We start from the raw sequence: 18,064 nt of genomic DNA on the forward strand, positions 1-18,064 counted from the left end.
TGGTCGCTGCGTAGCCGTGGAAATGTGCTTCGGTTTAAACCTCCTGCCTGTCAGTTCCTATACTTGCGGTCTTTTAAAAGTGTGCCCTAATTTGCATGTTGCCGCATCGTGCTTGAAAGCATCTCTCGGAGCCTGTCCAAACAATCTGGCAATGTGCTGATTGGTGCCAGGAACGTCTCTGTTGTGGTGTGCATTTAATGTGGTTGCAGCAGCATTTGTCAGGCAACTATTAGTTTGGGCTTCTGAATCCACAAGTAAAATATGGGTATTTTTCTGTGCTGGTTGTTGAATAAAGTTAAGGGGTGTCAATCAAAGCAAACTGGGAGAGAAGTTGGAGGGATGAATTGAACATTGAATGAAGGAATGGGGTGAAGAGGAGAACAGGCACAGCAGAAAGTGGCTGTTAGAGCAGTGTGCCAGGGCAGCCCCCAACCATGCTAGAAGGATAATTTCACACACACACACACACACACACACACACACACACACACACACACACACACACACACACACACACACACACACACACACACACACACACACAAACACACACACAGCCTTACGTACGTCTCAGCAGGCTTTTAGGGGCTCCAAAGTGGAAACATTAAAACAAACACCTGTCTTTGTGAACACTCGGGAGGTTTTCTGTTACTGAGAGACAAAGTGCTGCATGTCAGACGTACACACAGTGAGTTAAAGGCTTATATCTCCTCTTCATTCGTCATCCCTAAATCTCGTATTCACATTAGAATCTATATCCCAAGCTCAAATTCCCACGACAATGTCCCCTTCTATTTCCATCTCCAGGGCTAATGTGCCCACTTGTTCTTAAAAGTCTTCACCCTGGCTGATCGCCCCTGATTGCCTTCTTATTTGATCAGCCTGCCCCTTTTCTCTCCATCTCTTCCTTTCTCTTTTCCTCCTCACCTCCCTCTCCTCCATGGATCATAACCCTGCTTTAGATAGCTTTCATTTCTCCAGCTTTTCAAAGCTTGAGTCTTAAGCATATGAACTTCTGAAGGGGCTTGAGCTGGCCCAGTATATCTATTATTCCACTTTGAATGCTAATGCCTAGATTTGAAGTAACTTTGCTCAAAGCAACTTGCACTCTCTTTGCCCCGGTGCAGCAGCATTTTGGACAGCAGCCTATTTGATCCCACTGGAAGATATAAGTCTCCAGGCCTCTGCCTCACCCGCCGGCAAGTCTGACTGAGGGAACTAAGACAATAAACACAAGTTATGCATTTCTGCCTGATTATTATTATGATATTTGGGCTGCACCACACCACAATTTGTATGTCAGTAATTTTCAAGTTTCATTTTCATGTCAACAGCCCTACACGTTCCATTTTCAGGACTTTTACTATCGGCAAAGCTCTTTTGAAGTTTCAGGTTTGAGTTTGGAAAAAGGAAGAGGAACTGACTGAGGAGGTAAATGATGATGTGTGTCACTGTTGGGTAAATATCCACAACAGACCAGGAAGGATCGAGCCCATTTCTGTTTACTCCTTTCTCTCATCTCTCCTCTGTCTATCTCGGTTGCTGTTGCCCATGGCATGTTCATTTCTCATTTGTAATTCAGATTTCCTGGCCTGGTTTAGCAACAGAGAGAGCACTGCGTTGTTGGCCTTAAAGAACTTACAGTCTACAACAAGGTCAGCCACCCGCTCACGTCTCCTTCCCACTTTTCTTTTAATTAAGATGTTTAATTCCCCCTCTTCCTCTCCCGAACCTCAAATCACCTGCAATTTATGACCTCCAACTTTCTCATTATATATTGTTTTTTATATCTAACCGTTATTTATCCCGGATAGTCCCATTAAGATTAAAAGTCCTGGTCCGGGCCAAGACAACAGCAGAAAAGTTTCATGCATAAAAGTACAAATAACTGACTAAAAAAACTAAAACAAATTGCATCGATTGAAATAATTAGCAGTTCGGTAAGAGGATATTCAACTGTTCAGATAGTCCTTAATCCTGTTTTTTTATTTTTTTTTATTTTGCATTATCTTGTAAAATAATCTAGTTTAAAGTGTCTCTGTAGCTGACACCAAGATGAGGGTGCAAACAAACAGAAAGCACGTTCACCTAAATCAGTGCAGGTTTCAGGAATGCACATGTTTCATTATCATTGTCCCCACTTGTCCTCCCTCTCACACCTGTCCATTGTCTCTGGAGATTACATTTATTACATTAACTCACTGTTAGTTTCTCTATTTGCTTCCCATTCACAACGCGCCACCTTCAAGGCCTTGTGAGGTCTAAATCTCTGTTTTCCAGCTCGTCTGCTGTTCGTCATTGTGAGTCAGAGTGTCACTGCGGGGCCTTGGCACTAAACCACTAAGGGACTGTTGCTGTCTTCAGATATTTCATTTGCAGAGGGAGAAGACCGGGCCAGCGTGTCAGTGGTGGTGAGAGGATGAGCTCTCGACAAGGAGACAGAGGAGAAGCGCCGTGTCGCTCTCTTTCTGTCACCCTTCCAGGCCTGACTGAGGGCTCTGGGCGCCATCTTTTCTCGTTGGCATTAGGCCATGAAGTTGAGCGCTCTCTTCCTTGCCTGTGCTCTCGTCCTCGGTCGTGTGTCCAATGACATGCTGAGGGACATACTTGAAATGAAGAGTCCTCAGAGACACGCCAAGAGGTTATTGTGTTTCTAATGAAGACTAAGTATGTCTTAAGGCTGAAATGTGGTTGTTTTCCCCCTGACACAGTTTGTGAAAAGACTCCAGCAGCAGTTAGTTTACTTCTCAACTTTAAGCATTAAAAGTCACACATGATCTACAAGGAGGAGTTCTTGAGTGAGGTGGAGGCTTCTTTCCTGTAAACAAGCAATTATATGCACTCAGCATGCAGAGTGGAACTACACTGTCTGACAATAGCTACTTAAGGCTGTCACAGAAAGTAGATGTAAGGCCATAACGCGTAAATCTCCGGCAGAAAGAGAGAGAGAGAGGAGTAAAAAGCTGAGTTTAGCATGAACTGAAATTAAGCTGGCAATATAGGACATCCACATATCTCTGGCACTGGCGACATCATTAGGCAGAAAGAGAGCCAGGAAGTGCAGCAATGCCACTGTCAAGAAGAAGAAGCATATCGACCATAATGTGTTATCCATATTCTGACAATCTGTGCATATGATGGACAGTAATGGGCGGTGAGATGGGTGTTCGGTATGTATATATGTTGCTGCACATGTGGTTGTCAACATATATGTATATCCACATATGAATATCTTCCTGCCAGTGCAGTATTTATTGTATTGTTTTGTTCATAAAGGGGGAGGAGGGTTATATATACAGGATATATGTCTTCCATGCTGATGCTACTCACCTCCTTGCTCACAGAGCTGTTGGGCCAGAGCATCCTTGAAAAGGATCTGTCCCCGATATGTAGCTGTGGCTCTGAGAGAAACGAGAGAGAGAGAGAGAGAGAGAGAGAGAAAAAGAGCATCAACACAAACAGCACTTAGGAGAAAGTTAACTGGTCCGTCCTTAATATATGAAGATCAATCCAGCACAGCATTCCCACAAAACCGAAATGTGTGAAGGCATCATCCGTAAAGGAGGACATTTTATGACGTTCATTACGATGTGACTTTGAGGGAAAAACAACAAGAAAAAAAAAGGGACCGTCAAATGTTTTGATATGAAGAGACATTTTTTGTGCCATATAAAAATCAAGATGAACTATGATACCGCCTCAAAATGCAATTCTCCAACTGATCGGATCGATTGGGCAAAGGCAGGATTCACCCAACTGGTCGCCAGACTATCACAGGTATGACACACAGAGACAGTCACACATTCACGCTAACTTTCACACCTATGACAGATGCTCCTGAACCCCAAAAGTATAATTTTAGAGTAATCAGTCAACCTAAGCTCTATGTCTTTGGATGAAGCTTAAGATCCACGCTGACACGGGGAGAACATGCCACTTAATCGAACCCAGGCTCCTCCTTCTCTAAGGCAACCGTGCTGGACAACTGTGCAGCCTTCTCCAACAGATCTGTCATTTTATTCCATCCATATAGGTAACGTGCACAGCAAGATTATTAAAAAAAAAGTATCTTCCATAACAGCACATTGCCATTTGCCCGATACTAAAAGGCTATCAGCCTTATGAAAACATCCACATCCGCGTTGAGATGAGTGATCCGAGCAACATTCTAGCAATCACAGATCACTTGTTTATTAGTTTTTTACTAATAATGTTTTGTGCTTATAAGATATCAAATAGAGTGTGCGGGTTATTAAATACCTTCTGTCAGTTGCACTGCCGAACTGCACTCTTTCTTGCATGCAAAGGAAATCTAACTTTGTGTTGCGTGCTGAATGTATGGAATGCAATATATACGTGTCCTCTGGTAGCCATGAATTAATTATTCATTTGCAAATGGAGAGATGTTTAACAATCTTAGAGGGAGAAATAACAGGTGCAGTGGTTTCTTTTACATAGACACTGAGACATGCTCTATACTGTGGCCATGAAGAAAGAGATCTGCTCTAATTATACTGGGAAAGGTGGAGACGAACAAAACAAAAATAATAATAATTATTATTATATAGTAATAAGAGGTTATAATGTCAAAACAATTGGATATGAGTTATAGTTTAAAGTGTTAACATCATGAAAATAAAATCCTAAAGCTCAGACACAGGGGACAGATTGAGGTGGAAAGAGTATAGAATAAACTGCAATTTTCAGAGTCCTTGAAATGAGTTATTGGAAAATAATGTAATGTTTTAGAGCCCATAGCCCTTGCAGCTCCCTCTAGTCAGTGGCAGCAGTATAATGGCTTGTGTAGAGGCCCATGGAGGGAAAGGGGAGACAACACTACGTTTTTAGATGGCTAGTAAAATCAGTATTACACAGTGCGGCAGTATAACATGCATTTTCCCCACGTAATACACAGAGGGAAACAATTGGAGTGGGTTTAAGGTCAAACACATAAAGCAGACATGACGTGCTTCCTCACTGACTGCTTGCAGTGTTGTCCATAAAGGCGAGGAGAGCAGTTGGAGTCTTGTCTCATCTGTCGGTTCCCTGACAAAATTCTCATGATGTAATTTGGCTTTGCTATTAATTATGAACATTATCTGTGGCTTGTAAATCTAAGCAGGCTCACACACAAAACTCACTGACACAGAACTGTGTGTGCCACCCACACACACTGAGAAAGTCCCTTCAAGGAGCACTGGTGGAAATAAAAGGCCTCTTTTCTTGGTCTCTGCCATGTAAGGACAACCGTGTGGTTGTCTCAGTGTTCAGGCTACTCCCAGGACCCAGAGGCATGACATAACATTTCCTTTTATCTAAAGTGGAGGTCTGAATAACCTCATTGTGATTTCAAATTCAGTGTATGTCAAACTCTACGGAAGCAATCCAGACAGTGTGTGTGTGTGTGTGTGTGTGTGTGTGTGTGTGTGTGTATGTGTGTTTGCATGCGTGCGTGCTGTGCCACACCCAGTTAATGTATTCCGTGTCACAACACGGACCAAGAATATGAGGAGTAGATTGAAAATGAGCAACACTGTATGGGGGCGTACACAATATAGTGAGTGCCACATCCATTTTGCAGACTTTCTCCTGCTTCAGTCCTCCTTTCATGCGGCTTTTGCCTCGCGCCTCCGCCCCACCCTGGCCCCCCATGCATACGCAGGCCTTTTATGGGTGCCAAGGCATTTACACGTGCATCTCAGCTCATAAATAATGAATAGGCCACTCATCAATTAGGAAAGAGCTCTTGTGCCTTTGCAGCACTGGGGACAAAACATACTTAATTACACTCATATTTCAGATTTGGGTGAAAAGTAATTTGAGTTTGGTATTTATGAATAAAAGATGTCGCGTAACGAACAGCGGGTGGGGATGTAGGAACAAGGCTCTTAAATATTTACTAAACAGTCCCAGCTCAAGTTCACTAAACACATTGTGTGCAGTGCCAGGGGACAGGGGGCTCTATCAAAGAGCACATTTCACCAAACACACGTGTTTTACACACACACACACACACACACACGCACGCACACATCTGTGAAAGTAAACCTCAACGAATGACAGATACTTTGATAGAGCCCCCTGTTGTGTTATCAACAAAATGTACTACAAGTTTCAAAAGTACATATAATGCAGAATGGTCCGTCGAAAAGATTTCATTAAATATTAAACAATTTAATTTTCATATTACTGATGCATAATCCCATTTCAATGTTGTAGCTGGTTGTGGGGGCGCTAGTTGTAACTATTATATGGACTGTATCTGTAACAATGTATCAAATTTGATTAACTGATCATAGATTAGTTGTTGTAAAATGTTAATGAAAAAAGCAACTGTCCGATAAATGTAGTGGAGTATAAAGAATACTCAAGTAAAGTAAAAGTACCTAAACATTTGAGCTAAGTACAGCACATCAGTGAACGTGCTCAGTTACTATAATACCACGACAATGTGAATGCTGTGTTGTATTTTTGAGGGAGGCCTTTTTAATATGCAATTATGCAGAAGGGCCTCTGAAAATCCCACTTTTCTGTTTCTAATTATGTTGTTTTCTTCCCTCCAATAAACACAGAGGCATCTTCTACACAATGACTGAAGAGATCAATTCAGTGGGAAAGAGTGCTTTTCCTTTGAAGGTGTGTGTTTGTGTTTGAGTGGTTTGACTATGTGTGGCTTAATAACGTGTATGTCATTAAATAACAGTAGCCAGGAGAGGGCATTTAGTCGGAGAGAGTGTGTGATCATCGTAGCGCGACGCCAGCGTCTGTCCTGCCATCACACTCCAGTGGCTCCTCAGCGTGGGGCTCCCATTACCGCCTCCACTCTGGGAGACACACACACACACACACAGACATGACGAACAGCACTGATACACACAAAACATTTATTGAACATCTAAATGTTAATTTTTAACTTTGGGGGGGGGAAGCAATTCGGGAGCGTAACATGTTGGTGTTCTCCTCTCCCCAATACTCATGCGAGGGATCATTCATCTTGTGAAAATAAGTGTCATCCTCCACCCTCTCATTAGTCGAGAGGAGCAAATCTGAGAGGGGAAAGAGGGAGGGATTGAGAAAGATGAAGAAAAAGGAGGAGGATTGAGAGAGAGATATGGATGAATTGAGGGGGAGAGGATAGGAGGGGGAGGGGGATGGGGATTTGGTCAGTGGAGATAGAGACGGGGGTTAGATGGCCTTGTCTTTCAAAGTCCACAATCTGCTGTCAAATAGCGAGGCATACGAGATCTAGTCCACAAGGACACATACTCACACTCACTCACTCACTCCCAAGCCACATATGAGCTTTAACATGTATGCAGATGGACAGGCTGTCACTCAAAGAGCTCCCAAAAGGCCCTGGAGTGGGTAATTACCAAGCATGTCTTCCATGTTAGATTACATGTTGCTGTCGGCCATAAGTATCCCTCAGGAGCAAGCTTGACAGATTCCTGCTAACCACACACACAAAGACACACACACACACACACACACACATACATTACACACACGCACACAAACGCAAGCGAGCGCACACACAGCGGGGACGGTTGATTTACCCTACAGCCGTTTGGTATACATGTAGTTAAATATACAGACTGCAATCTTAAAGACACAAATATGCACTGACTACTGACCACACAAACAAACCTTCGGAACTGATGTTATTTTCTCGCCACACAAACAATGACATCTGAGGGTGGAGAACACACAAGTCGGCTTGCTCTTTTCCCCTCGTTAGACGACTCTCCCATCCCGTTCTCCTAAAATCCCAATTAAAAGCCACTTTTCTCTCCCAGCTCACGAGGCTAGTTGGTAATCATGATTAATATGAGGCGCCTCAATGGGGCGCAGTTCCAGTAGCCAGCACTGATTTGGTGCATTTGGACCTAGCCCTTAAAATAATACACCCTAATTGGTTGATTTATCTTCCATGTTGAGGACCAGCTGTGGTTATGGCACAGCAATCAAGGACAACGGGGAAAAGAATGAAGCGGCAGGAAGATGGAGAAGTGAAGACAGGACAATGAGACTTAGAGGGAATAATGCACTGCTTCAGAAGATCACTGAGGAGCTTTGATGACATGTAAAGGAGTTTCTTGATTTAAAACCAGCCTTGATATTTCCCCACCAATCAGGGCTTTAAGAGGCGGGGCTGGCTTCTCGGTATCACATTACTTCGCCCCCCTTCCCCTCCCACTACACTAAATTAATTAATTGAAAAAAGCCTCTTGGAGAACATGCAAATTTAATGAAGCTCCACAGAGGAGGGATTTGGGAGTTGTTTGGCAAATTACCTGCTTGTTAGCACAGGGTCATAGAGAGTTACGGCTCCAAATACAGCCAGAAGAAGCACACTTACTGCTCAGTACACAGCCAGGAGAAGAGCAATTGACCTTAACTGCAGTTAGTGAGTAATAATGAGGAGGATTAGGAAAACAACAGCAGTAAGAAGTAAATATGCCCCAAAAAAAGGTTCTAAAAAAGCTGTTGATTTGCTGTCGCCATCTGAGAAAATCAGCCTCTTAAAACCTTTGTCTCCCCTTCCTGAATTTGTCAGTGAGGGTCAGACGTGGACGTATTTACACAGAGTCAACAACAAAGAGATGAAACCCTGTAACAAGTCATGTCTGTAATTTACACATTGAAGCACATTTTCAGAAACAGAACAATTTCTTTCTCAAACAATACTGGAGACATCTGGAGAAGACCCCCCCCCCCCTCTCTCCCCTGAGCATGGTTCATTTTGCTGCATTCATAATCAAGCGCCCTCTTTTTTCATTTCAATCTCCACGCTCTATTTAACCTTAAATTGATAAGGAGAGGTCAACGCCCTAGCAGGGGGGATGATGACCTCCTGATGAGTCTGCGATGGTGGCGCTGCACAGATGTGATGGAGACAATTTGTGGCAGTATTGATCAAAGCACTGATGTGTAATATTGATATATATATATATATATATATATGCGTGTGTGTGTGTGTGTGTGTCTGTGTGTGCGTGTGTACACAGGTGTATGTATTTCATTACAGGGGTCATGAACCATCCCTGGGGAAATAAGACAATATCATGGATGCAGAGCCCTTCAGGGGCAACAGCAACAGGAGTCTGCCTTGTGATCTGTCAAGCAGCCTCTTAAACTTTAATTTACTGTTAACTTCAGAAAAACTGAAATGTTGAAAGTTTAGGAAAGTTTAAAAAGGGAGGCATATGAGAGATATAAGAGTTGCTGTCTTATATCTGAACGTGTGCTATATGAAAATTGGAATTATATGGGACGGCTGTGTCATATTTGCAGCTCTAGTCGGTTTGTGCAGAAAAGAAAGTGGACCGGATTTATGTGCTCTGTCATGCTTCAGATTTCTACCCCATATTTCTACATCTACAATGCGAAAATGCGATCACCTTGAACCACTCATTCATGTTCCCGGGCCCAATGTCTCCAGTGAATGTGTCGCACAGCCACAGGCTACTGTGGGGCTTTAATGACGAGGGGAGCTCATTAACCACAGATTTTATGTTAAAACGCAACAGAAGATTGACTTGAAAAATAGGAAATCAATGGATAAAACTAATACCAGGAGAATTGAGGTGCCGGCTGAGATAGGTCATCTGTCAGCCTGACGTCTGAACTCTGACCTTTGACCTCAGATTAATATAACAAGCTGTCCATCTGTCTGTCCGAATCACCAGACGGCTTTAGCTTAAGGACCCATTATTGTCATGAAATGGAAAGGTTAACTCACGAGTTTAATTGATCCCTTTATATAAGATAGAATTGTCATGTTTCCAAAAAGGACACACGCACCTGAATGATGTTTTGCGGGTGGGCTCTGGCTTCTTAGCGTGGATGACGGCCGCCTGCTAGGAACACAGTTGTGAACGCACGTAACGTTGGCTCAGAGCGACGCCCTCTCTACAAAAGCAGCCGAACCAAGCTGTGTTCGCGTGCAGCGGTGGACCGTTGTGTGTGTCTCACAAACGTCACGCTCACACAGACCTGCCTACTTTGAACACAACAAAAGTCGGCAGAATTACAGCAAAGGAACCATTCCTTTTAAATTACAGCGAACAGGACGATCAGTGTTTGAGTGCCCACCTCCCCTTCCTCACCCGATTTGGATTGCTCCTCCTGATTGCTCCTACAAGTGGTACAAACTGTCTAGGACTCCACACAAGAACCACATGTAGCAGAGATGTAGAAAAAGAACAACTGGTAATCGTAGTATCGCAAACAAATGCATTTATATTTTGGGAAGGAGAATCACATGCAGTAATTAAAACAATCTTCAACCAGGAAACTGAGTACCACAGGGGGACAGAGGAAAACACTGCAGCTCAAAAACACATCTCACGTTCTTACACCCCCACACACACACACACACATCTACACACATACACAAATACACACACACACACACACACTGACTGCCTTGGGGCTGTAAGTGAAGCAGAATAAAGGCAAAGAAAGGACGAGACACCAGTGCATCTTTGCATTCGCCAGATGAAGCTATGAACCATTCTCACCTCTGCTAAGTGCAGCAAAGCATGCAGTAGATTGTGTCGTGGCGTGGACTGTCATGTCTGAGCAAGAAGAATAAGAAGTGGGGCACAACTGTGTTGTGTGCAATCATTCAAGCTCGAGTTTGTTTGTTAATATTTGGTACGTAAGAAAAGGTTTGATCCTGGCCCACCGTGATAGCTGCGGTTATAACTTATGACAGTGTATTAAATTAGGGCCGCAACTAATGATCACTTATATTACAGATTATTACATTGGCTATTTTTCCATAATTAATCAATTAATGAATTGTTAAGTTTATAAAATGTCATAAAATATCAATAACATTACTCATTACAATCCCCGATCTAAAGACAACATGTTTGAGTTATTCAATATTGTTATTTGTTACACAACAACAACAACAACTACATCTTCAATTTACAGTGAAAATCAGCTTGTTTGTGTCAGTAGATGGAACCAGCAGATGTCCGTTGGCATTTTCCTCGATAAACAACTGGAATGATATTGAAATCGCCAAGTTTGAGTTTAAATTGTTTGATTGGTTCTCACTCATGGATGTACGCGTGTCTGTGTGTGTGTGTGTGTGTGTGTGTCCTCCCTGTTCTTCCACCTCCTCTCCTCTCCTCTCTTCCTCTCTCCCAAGGCCTCCCTTTCTCTTTAGGTGGCAATTTACAGCCGGCCAGAAAATGAGTTATTCTGAATGCCAACGTCACTGCACTCCATCACACTCCTGCTAGCGATCTGTTACCGGGAACACTCCCACAATATTGGCCATAAAACTGCTCACAGGCCCTATATTAATGCAGCGGCCGATCAGCCCCAGCCCCGTGAAGGACATACGATGTCTGTGCCTTTACTCATGGAGAGAAAGAGGTCTGTGTATCCATCAGGGCAGGAATACTATGGACAAGGGCAGAACATTGCATTATTTACATTGTGTATGGACAAGACAAATGCCCTTTCACTGACACCCGTATTTTGTAATGCCTTTTTAAGTGATTGGAAGATTTGCTCTAAAACACTTCTTAGGTGAGCTTATTCATGAAACGATGACAGGGAGCAAAATTGACAGTTGTCTGATCACAACTCGACCTTAAGAGGAATAATACTGACATTATATGGCACCCAACATGGCCCTGGCTTTGGTCACAAGGGCCTTTCCTGTTGAATTCCTCCCGGTGTCAGGTCACTGAACCCCACCGGTGGAGATGAGAGCTGTGAACTGGAACAAGGTGCAGTAAGTGTGTTTGTGTGTGTGTGTGAAAGGAGCAGTCTCCCGCCAGCTGGAGTGTGACTGGCTGACTTTGATAAGGTCAGCCGTAGGGGCCCCTATTGTCATACAGTTGTGGCCCCCTGCCAGCCACACTGTCATCAGCACTGGCACACTGCTGCTCCGTGGTTTACACTCACACGCAAACACAAAGCACACGCATGGACGGCACACAAATACTGAGGAAACGCACAATCCTCGTAAGCTGACACACGCTCAACAGTAAATGTGTTTGCTGGCAGACAAAAAAAGCCATTCAATCTGTTTGTCTCTGTGGATATTGTTTAAATGGCAGCTCCACTTCAACAAATTCCCCGGCTGAATCCCTGTCCATAAAAGTCTTTGTCTGATAGTCTATCGTGTCCCTCCAGAAATGCATTGAGGACTGCCAAATTGTTTAATTTAGTTGTGGTTTCTATAAAACATTGATTTGTAATTTGCAAAGTCTTTCAAATCTTGAAATACGATGACTTGCAATTTATTTAAAAAAACAAGGGATTAGTTTGCTGTTTGATTTGACTATCAATTATATGATTGTATGTTATTTATTCAGATTTCATTTTAAAAACACACTTTCTCGAAATTTTTTGTAATGTGCTGCTGTGACTTTGCATGGGAGAGTTACTGGAGTCTTTCCTTTTCCTCTCCACTTCTCCAGCATTTTGACTGATTATCAGCACAAGGCTGTAAGTCACCAGCAAAGAGCACGAGAGGGAAAGAGAGTTAGAGGATTGAGATGGAGAAAATGATGGAGAGCATGACAAAACTGAACTAGGGGAATGCAAATGAGAAACGGGAAAGACCAAGGCTGTTCTCAAACGTATGAAGCTCGATCTTTTTCCAACGTAGGCCCATCAAACAACATGTAAGCTTCAGGGAAACACAGCAAGTCAAGCCCCACTTGTGCTTTTCTCACGGACGGTCGCACTTTGACATTAGCTGCTGTGGAATTGTGACGAGGAAACAAGCTTTTGTGCTCCGTGTGGGAAACAAATATTCTTCCAAACTGTAGGGGGCAGTGTATCGAAAAGTCATATCTACAGGATGGTTTCCCCAAAGATGTGTAATGCATAAATCAGGCATTTGTGCACAAACAGACAGACAGATAGAAAGTGTCCCTGAGCAACCGGTGGTTGAATTGGGACAAATTCCAGATTAAAAAAACAGTTTGTATGATTTAGCGGGATCTATTGGCCAAAATAGATAATACTATGTATAACTATGTTTACATTCATGTATAATCCCCTGAAACTAAAAATTGTTGTGTTTTCATTACTTTAGAATCAGCTTATTTATTATTATAATTATTACCACTGAAGAAGTGCATTGTGTGAACCAGAGTGTGTCTGTGTGTGTGTGTGTGTGTGTGTGTGTGTGTGTCCGGATCACACCCATCCTCTGAGAATGGGTGGATCTGTTCAACCACTCACACATTTTCCAATGGCCGGACCGAGCCCATTCAGACCTACCACTGCAGAGCCAGGGACAGTACCATCACACACATACACACCGTCTCTGTCCCCAGTTTCACCTCTTTCCAGTCATTGTGGATGCTTTTGCTGAGAGGATGGCCTTCTCACATCCTTTCCGTGGCGCTGACAGAGAAAACAACGGCCATGATGTCAGCTGATAAACCTCACTCGGGCTTACTGGGTCAATATGCAGCCACGCAACAATAACGGATATTTATATAACAGTTAACGACTTCGATGTCTGAGTTAGACATGTGGCAGCTGTTGCGGTCTGTCCTTTTCTCCCTCAGCCATTCTCTTACACACATGACTTACAGAAAGTTGACACAGCCAGTGCCCGGTGGTGGAGCGATCCAGACAAAGCTGAAGCTGGTGGAGAGCTGGTGGCTGACATGGGAAGCAACCACACTGCAAACAAACTGGGTTCCACCAAACTGGCGCTCTGGCATCACACCTGAAGGGAGGAGGAGGACAAAAAGATTAATTGAACCAATCATTTCATTAGTAATTTTCATTTGTTTCATCACAGTATGAAAAATCAACTTGTATCATTAATCATAGAACATGTCATGTCTGCGTTTATCTTTGTAAACGTTACATTATCATCACTGGTTAGCCCGTTGAATTAAAAGATGGGGATATGTCCCTTAATTAACACACACACACACACACACACACACCTACCACTGTACAGGCCATGTCAAGCAAGGTACAGTAGCTCATGTATGAGATTGTGTTTTTCTCGCCTGCCAGTGGTGTGTGTTCATCCAACTATATTGCCTTCATAAAATGCATTGTCAGAAAGCCACACCTAAAGGCAAACAATTAATAAAACATGGATGTTGTTTAAATTATTATATTTAATTCATGGACTCTTCTTTCTGGTTGCCAACTCTCACCGTGACGAGCCAATGGACTAAGATAGAGCCACAAGAACCTGCATGAAGTAAGAGTATTGATATCTATACCAATGTCTCTAGTTTTGCACACTGCAGTGCACATATTCACCTTATTCCATCCGCCTTTCTTTTCGTTTGCTTCTCGTTTCTTCACTCACTCATTTGATCTTTTGTCATTCCACTGATATTTTTTGCCATCCATCGGTACCATAGTTTACTATTTCTTCTTCACGCCTCTTCCACCGTTTCCACTTTGCTCTTTTTCCCTCTCTCCTGTTCTCCTTTCATTAGTTATGTTTGACCCTCTCCTTCTTTTCTCCCTCCCTGTGAGCCGACACTACATAGCGGTGCTCTTATTAATGGCGTTTTGTGTCCGGCTATGATTGCACCGATGGAATGACATCATGTCACATAATCTTCTCTTCATATCGCAGAGGGCAAGGGCAGGACGCCGCCAGACTCATCAATCCCAGCGCAGACATACAGAACCGTGAAACCCTTTCCTGCAGCTAACAGCAGTGTGGTGTTGGCGAGGAGGCGTCCACACTGAGCTGTGACTCTCACAAATGCCAACACAACTTATCCATTCATTTGCACAAACAAGTATGCATCTCGCAGACGGCAATCTGAGCATTTGTAATCATATTCAAACACTAACTCCAAACTAGTGTGGTCCAGTGCTCACAGTGCAAACACATTTAAAAAAGTGTTAAAATGTGTGTGATGTCCCATCTGTGCATGAAGACGTGCTCTGAGCCGCTGGGCTCTGGTGGCGGCCTCTGCTCGACATAACCTGCAAAACACAATACTTTCCTCTTCTCTCCTCAATCATAACTCAGCTCACTGAAAAACTAATCAACTGTGATTAATAGCATTGGAGCTTTAATATCCCCTGAATCAATGTGCACATCAATATGTAAAGAGTGTGTGTGCGCGTGTGTGGTTCAAAACTAATTAATTAAAGATGAATAATTCCGCCCATTTGTGACAGTAATGAATTTGACTGCACAGATTGCATCCTAAGTACACACAATGTCGACGGCACCATAAATGTTTCTCCTTAACTCTGCCAGCTGTTTGTGTGTGCACGTGTGTGTGTGTGTGTGTGTGTGTGTGTGTGTGTGTGTGCTCGCTCGTTTCTACCGTTGCATGAAATGCATGTTGATGTGTGTTGTGTGCACAACGGGACAAACAAACCAAGTTATCATTGCTGTCGGCCAAAAAAACGACAAAAAAAAAACTTGTTCTTAAATTGAGGATTTACATGTTTACCCGGCGGGCTTTGCAACGGTTTTCTTGTCCTCATCATGGGGAGACACATCAAACTCTTTAACTAGAGTTCAAACTGGATAATCATCAAAGCCACATGATTTAAAAGGTTTCCCGTGACAAAAATGTATTGTATCGTTCTGCTGGAGAGCACGCAGCGTGCGAGCCTTGGTGTCAGATTTACGAGCTGTCGAGCACAGCAGCCTTGTACATCGCTACGGACCGAGATGGAGTCACCCACTAATAGTAATGCTGTTCTCTCGGCTACAACCTCTCTGCGTCATGACCACGATTTACTCTTCAGCAAACACAGACACACTCACACAGGGAAACACACACACTCTAAAAAAAAAAAAGTTGAGTCAACTTAAAAAAGTGAGGCAACCAGCTGCAAAGCCTTTTTGAGTTCACTCAACTAAGGGCTAATGTGTTGTGTCAACTTATGATAAGAAGTTCACTCAAAGTTATATCTTAAGTTTGTCAAACGTAACATTACTATTCAGACGTACTTATGTATTTAAGTTAACACTACTTAAAATATTGCATTTGATAGTTACATCTACTCATGTACTTAAGTTCAGAACACTTAAATTATTTAATTGGAGAAACTTTAAATTGTGTGTTCTTGTAGATTAAAAACATACATCAACAGCACTTAACATTTTTTGTTGAGAAATGTTTTGTTGAGAGAACTTACTTTTAACTTTAAATGTTTTGTTACTAAATTTCACAGCCCATTATTTGAGTACACTCAACATTCTTTGCAACGTTGCCTTCATTTAAATTAATTAAAAATGTACACCGTTTTCTTTGGAAAAGTCAACAGTTAAAGAAAACAAACTTCTTCAAACACAAAAAGTGTATTAACAATAACTAAACATTTGTTTGCATAACTATATGAATTCCAGGTGTCAACACTTGAACATAGACAGCAGAGGGTCAACATCCTTAAAAATCAAAATGGCTGCATAAAGAAAAAAAAAGAAAAAAAATATGTTTTGTGAATCCAAAATCAAGGCCTTGAAACAAGCTTTGGAACATGGTTGTGACACGTGTGTAGCCCCCCCCTAAAGCACCAATAAGCAACAAGTAGCAAGAGGGATATTCTGCGTCTCTGCTCTCCACGCTCCTCTCATCTCCTGTCTGTCCAGCTCCTTTATGGAGACAGACTCAGATAAACAACACAGATCATCATCAGCTGGACTGATTACCAATCTGATTACCAATCAGTCCAGCTGATGACAATCAGACACCGTTCCCTGAACCACACCCCCGCTCCACCCACTCTGCAGCCGAGCCTTAACACCGCCTCTTTTAAATTTTCATTTTTTTCCTTCCCATTCTGTAACAATACAATTTAAAAGTCAAAAGACATTTTTATGCAGATTTTAAAAACTAAAATATAGCACTTTCATACAAGAGTCACCTCCTACACATTAGTATTATTGTATTTCAATCTTCATAGTCTGTTAAATTAAATAAATAAATTGAGCAAAATACAGGGAAACATTTGCTCTCACGGTACAGGCTCCCTTTAATTCAATAAGTGACAAAAACCTGAACTGGAGCAAATCTGCCATTAAACAATGGACAATATCCTTCCAAATCTAATCCATATCTAAATATAATAAACAAACAATGGTATCAAAAACCAATGTATTTTAAACAGGGGCTAAAGAAAATATTTTTCTATTTTATTATTTAAAATATAAGATTAAAGTAGTATATATATGTATTTACATATATATATATGTATTTGTATATATATATATGTGTGTGTGTTTACTGACATACATGCGCAGTGGCCTTAGTTACCTCAGCAGATGCCCAAATCACTATATTAAGTTTTCTCAACTTAACATTTTAAGTGGATTCCACTCTTTATTAATGAAATTGACATTTTGAGTTAGTTCAACTTTTTTCAAAGGCATTTGTTGACTCAACTTTAAAAAATGTGTTAGGACAACAAATTTGAAGTTGGGCTTTTTAGAGTGCCGTCTCCTCAGCAGCAGTCTTTCCCGCCGACATACAGGGAGGCACAAATTGCTTCTGTGCTGTTCGTACATAGCACTCAGGCTAGCATGCATTGACATACCCGTACTTTGTTCTCTTTTATCAGCCCCTCTGACACAAAAGAGTGCCATTTCCAAAACAATTTCCTTGCTGTTATGAGCCACCTATTTACAACCACGGCTCTCAAGACAACAGATTTGGCTCTAAATGTCCAATTTTGTGGCAGAGGAAGAGAAGGAGAAGCCCCGTGAATCTTTCTCACCACATTGCCGTTGCACAATCTGAGAATCCCTGCAGATGTGCATAATACAAGCTTCGTTCTCGTGACAATGGAAACACTATCTGGAAAGCTGCAAAGACAAACAGAAACAGAGCGTGGGGATGGAGTGGAGCAGGAGAATGAGCAGAGGGAATAGCGAGGACACAGTAAATGGGCTTTGGCCGGTTAAACTCATTTTAAAAGGAATTCAGCCCTGTCTGTCATTGAGGAAAAGAAAAAAGTGGGAAGGGCACTTACAGTGATGAAACACACTTGTAATACAACCATAATTAATTCACCTCAAGCTACTGTAACTTGACTAGAAAAATAACAACTACTGGAAGAAGGGAAGCCAAACACA

General features: G+C 42.2%; 1 protein-coding gene across 3 annotated transcripts in view; it reads right to left on the reverse strand.

Annotated features, from left to right (window-relative positions):
- Window positions 1–18,064, reverse strand: part of reln (reelin) — a 92,461-nt gene that overhangs the window by 42,869 nt on the left and 31,528 nt on the right. For all 3 annotated transcript variants that reach the window (XM_056416793.1, XM_056416792.1, XM_056416794.1), the window contains exons 3-4: window positions 13,579–13,717; window positions 3,331–3,401 (exon numbers count right to left, since the gene is read on the reverse strand). In XM_056416793.1, the coding sequence (XP_056272768.1) occupies window positions 3,331–3,401; window positions 13,579–13,717 (210 nt within the window). The remainder of the gene's footprint in view (window positions 1–3,330; window positions 3,402–13,578; window positions 13,718–18,064) is intronic.

The sequence above is a fragment of the Pseudoliparis swirei genome, chromosome 6, assembly GCF_029220125.1.
Source record: "Pseudoliparis swirei isolate HS2019 ecotype Mariana Trench chromosome 6, NWPU_hadal_v1, whole genome shotgun sequence".
Classification (NCBI taxonomy): Eukaryota; Metazoa; Chordata; class Actinopteri; order Perciformes; family Liparidae; genus Pseudoliparis; species Pseudoliparis swirei.